This window comes from Triticum dicoccoides, chromosome 6B (assembly GCF_002162155.2).
Source record: "Triticum dicoccoides isolate Atlit2015 ecotype Zavitan chromosome 6B, WEW_v2.0, whole genome shotgun sequence".
In the NCBI taxonomy this organism is placed as follows: Eukaryota; Viridiplantae; Streptophyta; class Magnoliopsida; order Poales; family Poaceae; genus Triticum; species Triticum dicoccoides.
The window spans coordinates 703,917,693-703,928,791 of NC_041391.1; the positions used below are offsets into that span (position 1 = coordinate 703,917,693).

At 47.0% G+C, this 11,099-nt stretch overlaps 2 protein-coding genes across 7 annotated transcripts; one reads left to right on the forward strand and one right to left on the reverse strand.

The window, feature by feature from the left end:
* Nucleotides 1-1,637: 1,637 nt before the first annotated feature.
* On the forward strand, nucleotides 1,638-3,469 carry LOC119324947 (protein C2-DOMAIN ABA-RELATED 5-like). 2 transcript variants are annotated; one of them, XM_037598710.1, is made up of 3 exons: nucleotides 1,648-1,971; nucleotides 2,588-2,683; nucleotides 2,801-3,460. In XM_037598710.1, the coding sequence occupies exons 1-3, from the start codon at nucleotides 1,855-1,857 to the stop codon at nucleotides 3,089-3,091; spliced, it is 504 nt and encodes a 167-aa protein (XP_037454607.1). In that variant the 5' UTR covers nucleotides 1,648-1,854; the 3' UTR covers nucleotides 3,092-3,460. The 2 variants fall into 2 exon arrangements, with proteins under 2 accessions (XP_037454608.1, XP_037454607.1); XM_037598711.1 differs by lacking the exon at nucleotides 2,588-2,683 and having other exon boundaries at nucleotides 1,638-1,971; nucleotides 2,801-3,469.
* Nucleotides 3,470-6,440: 2,971 nt separating this feature from the next.
* Nucleotides 6,441-11,093, reverse strand: LOC119324706 (OVARIAN TUMOR DOMAIN-containing deubiquitinating enzyme 12-like). 5 transcript variants are annotated; one of them, XR_005157109.1, is made up of 12 exons: nucleotides 10,782-11,093; nucleotides 9,317-9,491; nucleotides 9,118-9,222; nucleotides 8,919-9,052; nucleotides 8,206-8,279; nucleotides 7,979-8,033; nucleotides 7,725-7,799; nucleotides 7,558-7,631; nucleotides 7,412-7,460; nucleotides 7,225-7,309; nucleotides 7,014-7,133; nucleotides 6,441-6,918 (listed from the first exon to the last, which is right to left on the reverse strand). XR_005157109.1 is itself a non-coding variant. In XM_037598477.1 (12 exons), the coding sequence occupies exons 2-12, from the start codon at nucleotides 9,453-9,455 to the stop codon at nucleotides 6,851-6,853; spliced, it is 915 nt and encodes a 304-aa protein (XP_037454374.1). In that variant the 5' UTR covers nucleotides 9,456-9,485; nucleotides 10,782-11,093; the 3' UTR covers nucleotides 6,441-6,850. The 5 variants fall into 5 exon arrangements, 4 of the variants coding, with proteins under 4 accessions (XP_037454374.1, XP_037454376.1, XP_037454375.1 ...); XM_037598477.1 differs by having other exon boundaries at nucleotides 7,077-7,133; nucleotides 9,317-9,485; XM_037598479.1 differs by having other exon boundaries at nucleotides 7,077-7,133; nucleotides 9,151-9,222.
* Nucleotides 11,094-11,099: the final 6 nt, after the last annotated feature.

Consider the following 11,099-nt stretch of genomic DNA (forward strand, 5'->3'; position numbering starts at 1 on the left):
ATTTTGCCTCCCTCACGACGGTGTGGTTCTTGGCGTCGGCGATGCATTGCTCGATGGACGCCTGCAGATGCTCGGCGACAGGCGCGCCATCCCTTGCCGACTTGGCCTTTTTGTTGCCATCAGGGCGGTCGGCCGACTTCCCCGGTGCCTGCGCATCTGGCTGGTACGTCTCCCTGGCCTTCGCCAGCGTGCGCCGGACATCTGCCCACTTCTCGCACTTGTCGATCCGGGAGAACACATGGAGGTACTTGAAGTCCTACTTGGGGCTGCTATCCTGCCGAAACATGGCAAACATGCGCACCATCTACGCCGAAAGAACATTGGTCGGCGAGGGATACGCGGACGGAATGAAATGAGGAGGCCGGCGTGGTCATACCTTTCCCTCGCCGCTCTCTGGCCAAGCAGCCACCTCCTCGACGATCCCGTGCCATTTGTTGCACGCCGCCTGGATGAGCGCCCAGTGGTTCGCCATGGCCTTCGTGCCGCGATGCATGTGGATGCCGGCGAAGTACGGGTCGACCAACTTGCGCTCGTCGAACTCCGACTTGATGCGCTTCCAGTACGTGTCGGCGCTCTGGTTCGTGCTTGTGATCGGGTCGAGGCAGACGATCTTCCCTGCTTCGGCAAGGCATTCATCCTCTTTGGACGTCCACTTGACGCGCAGCTCGCCGGTCTTGACACCCCGCTTCTTTTTCTTCCCCTTCCTCGCCGGAGCAGGCGCCTCCTCCTCCTCCTCCTCCTCCTCCTCCTCCCCCACCTCCTCCTCCTCCTCCTCAGTGAACTCGAGCTCGTCGCCCATCTCGCCGGCTTCGTAGGTCGACGCTCTACTGGCTCCAGGCGGACTGATGGCCGGGTGGATTCATCATCCCGGCGCGAGACGTCTCCGTCGCAGCAGCCGCCGCCGCCGCCGAGGCCGCCGACGCTGTGCGTCCCCTTTGTTTGTTAAGCATGTTCCGCCGGTCGACTGTGGCGGCCGGCCGAAGAGTGAGCTCGGACCTCCACTCGGCGTTCGACATCCCCGGTGGCTTTGACGGCGGCGCCCTCGGCTTCCTCTACTTCGGCGGCTGGGCATCGGCCTCGCCGGCGCCGGCGGGCCTAGGGGCTTTGTACTTCTTCGGCAGCATGGCGAGGAAGGCGTGTAGAATGGCGGGAGAAAGGGGGGACGGCGGGAAAAGGAAGCCCCTCGCCGACAGGACGGACCCACACGCCTTTTCGCTTCGTACGGCGTCCCCAGACACCCCCCAACGCGCCGGATTCGACCTGGGTCCGCCGGCGCCAGTTTCGGCCCAAACCGGCGAAAAACAGGTTTCTGGGGGCGTGGCTGGGCCAATTTTTCGGCGCCGGCGGCAAAAAAGGGCCTTTGGGGGCTGTTGGGGGCGCGGCTGGAGATGCTCTTAGCATATGCAGCAAAGTCTCACCAAAACCTTATTAAAACACCAACAAACGTCAAGATCTCGTCCTCCGTTACATCATCAGGGGCCAGGGGCCAGGGGCTTCTCCCTTGTCACAGCAAAATGACTTTGGGCCTTGTCACAAGTCATACCCGTGAGCTGAAGAAAAACGCACCCACGACCTTCCGTTCGTGTGATCGATGGATACGAGCAAGTTCAGAAATAGAGAGGGCATGCATGCGTAGTTGGACGGAAGGACGAACGCCGGCCGCTCCCCGGCCTCCCGTTCCCAGGTTGGATGCATGCACCATATGCCTAAACTGTCTACGAGTTTTAACGACGCCCCGCGTTTCCGCCACTCGCCTTAATTGACGTAACGTCGACGACGATCCATCTTCTTCTCCCCCGGACCGGGAAGGGATCCATCTTCTTCCTGTTGGCAGCTCCTCGGTCTGATCGATCCATGGAGCGCCTGCTTGGGCTGCTCAAGGTGAAGGTGGTGCGCGGGCTGAACCTGGCCATCTGCGACCCCCTCTCCCACAGCAGCGACCCCTACGTCGTCATCCGCCTCGGACAGCAGGTACCTGCCTACTTCTTCTCCTCCACCCTCCTAAACATCCATCGATCGATCATGCAATAATCTCGTTTCTTCAATTTCACCCCTCTTATATACTCCGTCTGATCTTTACCCGTGCGTTATCGATTCAGATCGGGAAAGCCCATCTCTATCTCTCTCATTCCCTGGATTTTTGTTATCCCCCTACCAGTGTACCCTCTATATATCTAGATCATCAGTTTGTGTCAAGATTCGTGCTATCCTTATATACAAATTTCTCTTTTTTGTTTCTTCCAAACAAGAGGCACATCATCCACAAGTGTCGCTCATTGTATAAAATGTTTCCTTTTTTTTAATGAAACACAAGTTTACAATATTTCAAATTTCAAATGAACTGTAGTAGTATCATTTTTAAAGATTTATGTTGCGCCGGAAAATCCGAAAACCTTTCTGCACTTGGTGCTGCTTGTTTGATATTGGTCTGCAAAGTTTCGAGTTCAAATAATGTTCTTTTATTTGGGAGAAACCAAAAACACAAGTTTTATTGCATGAACTCTTTTTTATTATTATTATTGCATGAACTTTGATGCAAGAATTGCTTTTTACCCGGCATTTCTTTTCTTTTTCATGTAATGTGCAGAAAGTAAAGTCCAGCATCAAATATAAATCCATCAACCCAGAATGGAACGAGGAGCTCACCCTGTCTATCACAAATTGGACGCTCCCCGTTAAGATTGTAAGTTTGATCAACATCTCCATCCCATCAGGGTTTCACAAACTCACCGCTACTACTATATATACTCTTGATGATGAACATGTTCCTGAAACGTTTGGGATTTTATTTCCATCACAGGAAGTCTTTGACCATGACACTTTCACCAAGGATGACACCATGGGCGATGCAGAGTTCAGCATCCTCGACTTTGTCGAGATCGCCGTCAAGGACCTGAGCCATGTCCGTGATGACACGGTGATGAAGACGTTCCAGCCTAACGAGGAGAACTGCTACTCGGCCGACAGCCACATCATGTGGAAAGACGGGAAGGTCACTCAGAATATGGCCCTCAAGCTAAGGAACACCGACACTGGCGAGCTCATCATGCACCTGGAGTGGGTTAACCTCCCCCCAGGCATGTCGCGATGATTTGATTTGATTTGCAAAGGGAGGCCAGCTATTGCCTTCCTTTTGTGATCGTAATGTTGCTTCCTCTATATATGAGCTATGAAAATAATTAAGCGATGTCTACCCCATTCTTTACATAACACCCACTGTAATGATTTGTGGATCTCACCAGGACGTTGCGTGTATAATATGAGCAACGTCGTGGTGAGATCCGCAGATCATCACAGTGGGTGCTACGTAAGGCATGTGATAGACTTATGCTGCTGGGGTAATGCTTGCTTTCAGTTTTGGTTCTGCATATGTTGTATGGCTATTTTAATACAAAAAGGTATATTTTGTCCTAAGGCACTTGTATATATAGTCACTCCATGTTAATTTGCTATATCGATCATATTAATTTTGACCTTACTGAGTATACAAGTCATGTCAAATTTTGCTCAAAACATCTCCCTGAACCTTGATATGTACATGATGAGACTAGTATGTTACCGATAACAGAATATTATTCTGTTGACGTTTTCTTTTTTCCCGAGAACGAAAGAAAGGCTCCCACGCGATTAGGCTTTCGTCGCCTCTCACCGGCACCGCCGCCGATCTACCTCGTCTCTTGTGGCCTTAGGGCCATGGAGGCACGGTGGATCTCGACCCTTGATGGTGGGAGGGCCCACGCTTCATTTATAGTGGTTGTTTAGCCTACTTAGGGTCTGTATCCTGCTCAAGAAGGCGAGGCGGCGACGACTTCTTGAAGATGGAATAAGGTTCTCCCAGCATTGCCCTGTCCCGGCGGTGCCTCTCGCATCGTGGGAGGGCGTGTGGAGTTGTGTCTCCAATGGATCTCGCGGGATTCGGTCGGTGTTATTCTTCGGTGGATTTGCATGGATCCGGTATTCATTCGTTTGCGCTCATGCGTCTACAGGTTGGATCGTTCTGAACTTCATCGGCGACGGTTGATATTCTGATGCGTTGTGTAACATCCAAATGCAGCAAGCCATTATTTCAATTTGTGCTTTTAATTAATGACCTATATTGCATTTAGGTCATTGCTTTAGTTTGAAATGAGGTTGTTTAAACCCTCACTTGTTAAAAATAGGCCATTTGCATTTTTGTCCCTACCTCGAACCACCTACCCAAATTTACCCCTAATTTCTAAGCATGCTCAAATTTGCCCCTCTGTCATTAATAAAAAGATGCCTTGGTTGAAATGGGAGTAGCACACACAATAGTCTCTTCAAAAAGCTTAAACCATTCGTTTTCATCTCTAACTAAGCCTTGAGCCTGGCATGCTTATGAAAGTGCCATACACTACACCATTGATAGACCTGAGGCCCCAGCAAGTAGGCGACGCAGCGGCATGGATGCAGGAGTAAAGAGCGAGAGAGGCGGCCGCAGGAGCGTAGTGGCACGCGAGTTCGGTGTGGAGCAATCAGCTGCGGGAGGGCGCTGTGGAGAAGAAAGCTCTAGGGACAACGAGAACCTGCGGAGGCGGAATACGACCAATTAATTCATCCACCTAACTTCATATTTCTCTATCTCCTAGTCCAAACTCTGCTCAGAAATATCCCAAGTTCACTCGGAAGGAAACTTCAAATAAGTTAAACATCTTGGGTCTTCATGTTCTTGATTTATAGCACACCATTCGGTGAGCATTGTTTTATGTGCATTGAGTTTCTTAATTACTTTTTCCAATCGAGAATATTGGTGAAATATGACCATATTCATATCAGGGAGATGGACAACTAATCTTTCAACAAAACGTTCCTACCACGTATATCAAAGGCAAACATGTGCCAATATGCTTCACAAACACACAAGTACCTGAAATGAAAGGAAGTCATACACATCAATAGGGAAAATGGTTTAAAAATCCATATATGAGATAGAAGAAAATGCAAATAAGCAAAGAAAATTACCTATACTTGATAAATTCCAATCTCATTTCTACCAGTTGGAACACCTAACACCTAGGGCAACAAATGATGGAGGCTCGAACACAGGTCAAAATCTTACGCAAGCAAAATCATGGCCTTTAATAAGATTGTCGAATAGGTACTTCAACAAATTCGTCTTGTTACACAACTTAACATTTATACGGGCCTAGACCTCTTCAGCAAGCCCAAATGATGTGGTGCAACCCAACGATTATCAAGCTTGACCCTACTTTTTTCTCTTAGTACATAATGTCCTGAGAAACAGTAAAAATATTTTCATCAATTATTATTTCTTTGTTGTCGGAGCTAAACCCGGCAGATCCCTTGGTAGGGTGCCCTAGTGTAGCTATTAGGTCAGAGGGGAAATAAGGAGCAATATTTACCCAGTTCGGGCCCTCACGATTGAACTACTACCCTATTCGTGCATATTGTGATTGGGGTGTGTACAAAGTACATATGAATACTAAGGGATTGTATGTTATCATATCAACGAACTCCGCCACGAGCTTATATAACATACCAGGGTTCCTAGGGGTACAGGTACTAGCCGGCTACATCGATGGAAGTAGACTCCTCCCGGGCTTCGGTATGTTCGGCTTGTACAACAAGTCTTCTGGAGTCTTTCGTATAATTGTCATGGGCTGCACAACATGGCTCGGGATGAAACCGACCAAGGGGTCCTCAGTCCGACCCAACAGAGCAGGAATTGTAGTGGTTCGAGACCCCTGGGCCTGGACACCTCATAGTTAAATTCATTGAGAAAAAATACTGACTACGCCTTGTTTGAATGCATCCATCTCTTTCCCATCTGACTCACAGCAAAAATCAATTGCAGGTCAACCTCTTTTTCTTCTTCCTTTTTTCCTAAATAATGATGTTTTGTACGTATTTCCCAAAACTATGATGTTTTGTTTTCATTTATTCTGACATTGAATCCGTGATCGGAGACTATGCTTTATTGACATACATGGATTTTATTTTATTTTGAGACAAAAGTACATGTGTTGTATTTTATTTTATTTCACTAAGGGAAATTTACATATGTTTTTTTAATTGAAGGAAATTTTACATTCTTTGATTTATTTTATTTTATTGAGGAAATTTCATATGCTGTTTTTTTAGCGAAAGGAAAATTGACATGCATGGCCAAATGCAGCCGAGGCCCGCACTGTTTAACTAGCCCTAACCTCTTGAGAATGTTTCATGGGCCTCCACTAACGCAAAATGATCTTTTTTCTTTGCAAAAAGACGCAAAATGATCAATGGGTTCTCTCTTTTTTCAAAAAAAACAGACGCTTCACAACCTCCAAAAGAAAATTTCTAACCGAGCAACATTTCTCACACACAAAAAAAAAACTAACCGAGCAACTCTCTCTTCTCGAACCAAATCAAAGACATCTCAAATAGATCCATTCTAGAAAGAACATGACAAATACTGAACAGATTCTTTAACACTGCCTCCACCCAGTTATTATTATTAGTATCACCATCCATATCATTTGTATTCCAAATGAATGATTAACTGTATGTAGCCTCATTCCGGCAAAATTTTGTATGTATAAATACATAACAGAGCCTGCAATGCGAACCCAAAACTATATACGGGACAGGTCGCATGTTCATTATTCCTTCCATTCCATGTATCTATAATATTATCTCAAGACAACCATAACGCCTTTTTTTTCTTTTCTCTCCTCCTGTCAGAGCGAGCCCACGCCGCGACGACCCCTCCCGGGACGACCAGGAGCGCGCCCCGGGGCCATCCATCTCGGTGGAGAAACAAGAGTGCTTTGCACGCCGGAACGCCGTCAGAGTACACGCGCCGAGGCCGGGGCCGGGGGAGAGAGCCTCATCAGTGGTGGTGCTGCGAGAAGGGCCACCATCTCCTCTTCTTCGCCGTGTGATGCAACCTCGGAGCGTCTGTTGGCAAAACCATACATACGAAAGAGAGGGTTTCAGTGATTACTGTTATTGGGCTGAGATTGCGGTGTCGGTGTGGAATGTTGGCTGCATACGTTTGCGACGGGGACTGGACACGCATTGCATGTATGTCAATGGCAGGCAGGCATGCTACTCACCGTTCTGTGGAAATATCGAGTTGTAATGAACCTCCGCCCAAAAGCTCAACAGCACCACTGAGATCAATCGGAAGAAAAACAGTCAAGTGTATAGTTAAGTATCAAGACCATCCACTTGGAACTTAAAGAAAATGAATCATCTGCATACCCTTGTTGGACTTCTGAACCTTGGGTTGGATCTCGATGTAGCACGTATCCTTGAACGAGGTCATGACGAAAATCTTCACTCCGTACTGCAACAAATTGTCGAATTGCGTTAGAATCAGCCTTAGTAAAGTACAACCCCTGCCAGCTGTGAAATATGTTATGCCCATGAGCAAGACAAATATAAGCACCTTGTCAGCAGCAGCCTGCAAAGTCACATGGTCACCCCATTCACCATTTCTGTCAGTTTATGCACCAAGATATTAGCTGGGGAAGCACTCACATGTGGCTAATTTGTACTGCTAGTCATGAACAGTTTGTGAACTGTTGAGCTTACCGCGACACTTTGTCCAGATACTCATCATATGCCATGGGGACATATCCATCATAGGCTTCCCGGTTACTTTTAAGCTGGAAACGGTTATTTATCAGATGAAAGATGAAAGTGTGAAAACAAAGAATGAAGCTAAGGATCACGAAAGAAAGATTACTGCTGTCAATTACCTGGCTAATTATCTGCTCCCTCACAAACTCATGGTGGTCCGGAGTTTGGTACAGCTGATCTGATAGTGCACGGAACTGTGGAATTGAGAAGGTTAGATTAGCATCAATTGGTTGTGGCTTATGTACTACATGGTCTAACAGTAAGTCATGAATGATGGAATAACTCGGAGAACTGACCCAACTACTGCTGCTACTATGCTTATTTCAGCAAAATATAACAAAGTATTCAGGTGAGGATGGCACTAAGTACAAACCTGACAATTGCCATCACCTTTCACCTTGTTCTCGGTTAGTTCGTACAGCCTCAACCTACAACAATATACATGTAAAAATTACTGAACTACACGTGGACACTCTATTTAGAAAGTTAAGAAGAAACATTATCAAACTTATTCTAGTACATCCGATCCCTCATAAATTCAATGTTTCCGCAGCATTTACTGTCAAAAGGAACCCATGAGAAGTTAGATTTAAGACAGACCTGTCTGACAGCCTTTCATGGTCCATGGTGGCTTCGTCGAGTGATGGAATTTCACCATTAATTTTAGGGACATGCTGGAGAAGGCAAAATAAATTGTTTAATCATAGTTGTAAGTGTAATGGAACCAAAGCTAATAACAGATGCATAAATGTGTCGGAAAAGAAAAGAATGCTCATTAATTGTGCAAATAGCAGTTTTAACTTGCAGCCTTTTTCCCATACTGAAGGTACAAGTACTAATTTATTCCCACGAAACTGTAAGGGAGGCAGTAATCACAGCTTTGTATGCAGAACTCTATAAGCTGAACCTGGTAGCCAAGGCACAGTTTTCATCTGGACGTTGCCAAATTTTAACATGGCATGGCTTAACATGGAGTTAAGAATATCTGAACTTAATTCACCTTACAATGTATTTACAGACTTTTGGAAGAATTTCTTATCACGCTGTCCATTAAAGTAAGTAGTATTCACAATCAATTATCCAACTGACATACATATTGGTGAAATTGTCCATTGAGATTTTAGCTACATGTGCACAGGTGTTCTGTCAATTATCTTACCTACTTTGGCCATTGCTTAGTAGCTACTTTAGTGAGTGAGCAAACATGGGACTTATCAAGCTTCCTTGGAAGCAAAGCTTCGTTTATTCTAGATACTAAGGAGGGAAATCAATCTTAGCGGAACAACACTGTGACTAAGGATCAATAGACTCACGGGAACTGGGACCATGGGGTAAAATCTCTTCCCTACTTCTTCCTCCATTTCAAAACAATCGTCACTCTCAGGGTATGAAGAGGAACTAGACGGATCTACGTAGACTGCCTCATGCTCCTGCCCGCCAACATTTCCTGGAACACACAAAATACATTAGGAGGGATAGCAAAACCGCAAAAGGTGAAGGGCTGAATCAGACCATGGATATTTTCACTACCAGGATGGTACATGCCTACTTGTGGGTTGTACATATCACACGTAAGTGCGGAGGAATGCAAATATGTCTCATCGGGATGCGATGCATCTGCAGAACCAAAAAAACATACACATGAGGAATACTGCCTTCTTTTTTTCATGAGTTTTGCACAAAAGAATTGCACGACGTTCCACAAAACTACCTCTAGCATAATTGTAGTCACAATAGCTGCTGTCACTGTAACCATTAGGATGTCCGTAGTAGCTGTTGGGAGCGGCAAAGGGGTCATGGAAAAGGTCGTAGGCCCAGTGGAAATTTTGATCTTTCTCACACATGCTCATCCGTGGGGCTCAAATTCTCTGTCAAAAGCACTGCCCCTACCAAGTAGATTCAGTGATTTTAGCATAAGGGAATGGACACCAAAAGAAGAACAGGAAATGCGCGATACACGGCTAATTTTGCGCGGCTGCAACAAAGTCAAGGACTGGTGAGAGACTCGACATAAATGAATGATCCGAGCCGTCACGTTAGGAGCACCCTCACTAAATGTGTTCGATACACTAGTCACGATTACGACAGATCGGAGAAAACCAACAGATTAGTACGCAATCCTCCCCCTCCTGGGACCACTACCACATTATAAGATATTATTAGCACAACTTATTATCAGTCTAAGCAACCAAATCAACAACCTAATAACATGCAAGATCAAATCAAAGGCTGATTGAACAACCCAATATGATTACTCCCATCACACGTTATGAAAACAAGAAAAGCTGGAACAGTCCCATAATCCAATCAGACGCTTTCTGTAGCAGCCTTAAAATAGTGGATTGCGTCTTAACTGCCGATTATGCCCGAGAGGCCGTTCAGGGAGAGCGAACTAACTGCAGGCGATATCCACCTTAATTTCTCTGATACGAACGGCTGACGTGCTCGGTGTGGATTGCGAAATGAGGGCCTCACCTACTGCTGTCCGCTAAAAAAAGATATATCTAAACTGGTAATAACAAAACACGGATTATTAACAAGAGATATGGGTAACTGTATCTGGCAACCCTGTTTTCCTGCAGGGTTAGCGGCTGCGTCAACAGGAGAAATAATGGTGGAAAAGTTGCAAGACTATTATTATTCCTGCAGAGTTAGTGGCCGCCTCACGAGGAAAAATGGCGGAAAAGTTGCACGACTATAATAGTAATAATACTAATAATCCAACAAGAAAGCCTCGTCCAGTGAGAAAACGAGGGAACGAACGGGCGGTGTTGTCCCGAAAGGCGGCATCAACGATGATGAAGCAACCTTAGCAGGCAAGGCTGCGGCTTTGCTCCTTTATGTTGATGGGGCAAATCATTTCTACAGAGCAAGAAAGAAGGGGGGAAAGGGCATTCCTTTTTGCTGCCACAAGCTACCACATACAACCAATTTCTTCAGTTTTGGAGCCTGGCAGACGGACAAAATAGAGCGTCGTCACCGGCTCATAAATCGCAACAAGATCAACGCGGCTTCGATAACAATCCAACAGAAAGCACCCGGCAAAGCAAGATAATGATAAAATCGGTCCAGGAGATAAGGTCGGGATCGCGGCCCGATTTCCCCTCCTGAAAACCGCCCGCGTCGATGAACAAGAGAGGGAAATCCACAAATCAGAGAAGGCTCGGCGCACTGACCTCGAGCTCGGCGCGCTCCCCACCCGCGATCAGCTCTCCGCAGAAAGACGGCGGCGGCGGCGGCGGCGGCGGAGGCGGGGGCCAAAACCGGATCTTCTGCTCGCCCGGCGAGGGACTAGCGGGCGGCGGCGGCTCCGGGGGGGTTGAGCGAGGAGGCGAAGCAGCAGCAGGGGGAGCGGCGGGTCGGGGCGGGGGTCATCCGGGAGCCCTGGCGCACGGGGGAATTCCTCGGCCGGCGGATTGGGGGGATTGAGGAGGAAGCAGCCGGGAGGAGGAGGAGGAACCGCTGCGAGGTGCGGTGTGAATCGAGCGCGAGGG

Coding starts and splice junctions, on each gene's coding strand:
- LOC119324947 (XM_037598710.1), top strand. CDS start 1,855: ATGGAGCGCCTGCTTGGGCTGCTCAAGGTGAAGGTGGTGCGCGGGCTG. Junction 1,972..2,587: donor TCATCCGCCTCGGACAGCAG/GTACCTGCCTAC, acceptor TGTAATGTGCAG/AAAGTAAAGTCCAGCATCAA. Junction 2,684..2,800: donor GGACGCTCCCCGTTAAGATT/GTAAGTTTGATC, acceptor TTTCCATCACAG/GAAGTCTTTGACCATGACAC.
- LOC119324706 (XM_037598477.1), bottom strand. CDS start 9,455: ATGAGCATGTGTGAGAAAGATCAAAATTTCCACTGGGCCTACGACCTT. Junction 8,280..8,918: donor ACCCCATGGTCCCAGTTCCC/GTGAGTCTATTG, acceptor TGCCTTCTCCAG/CATGTCCCTAAAATTAATGG. Junction 7,134..7,224: donor GGTTCAGAAGTCCAACAAGG/GTATGCAGATGA, acceptor GATTGATCTCAG/TGGTGCTGTTGAGCTTTTGG.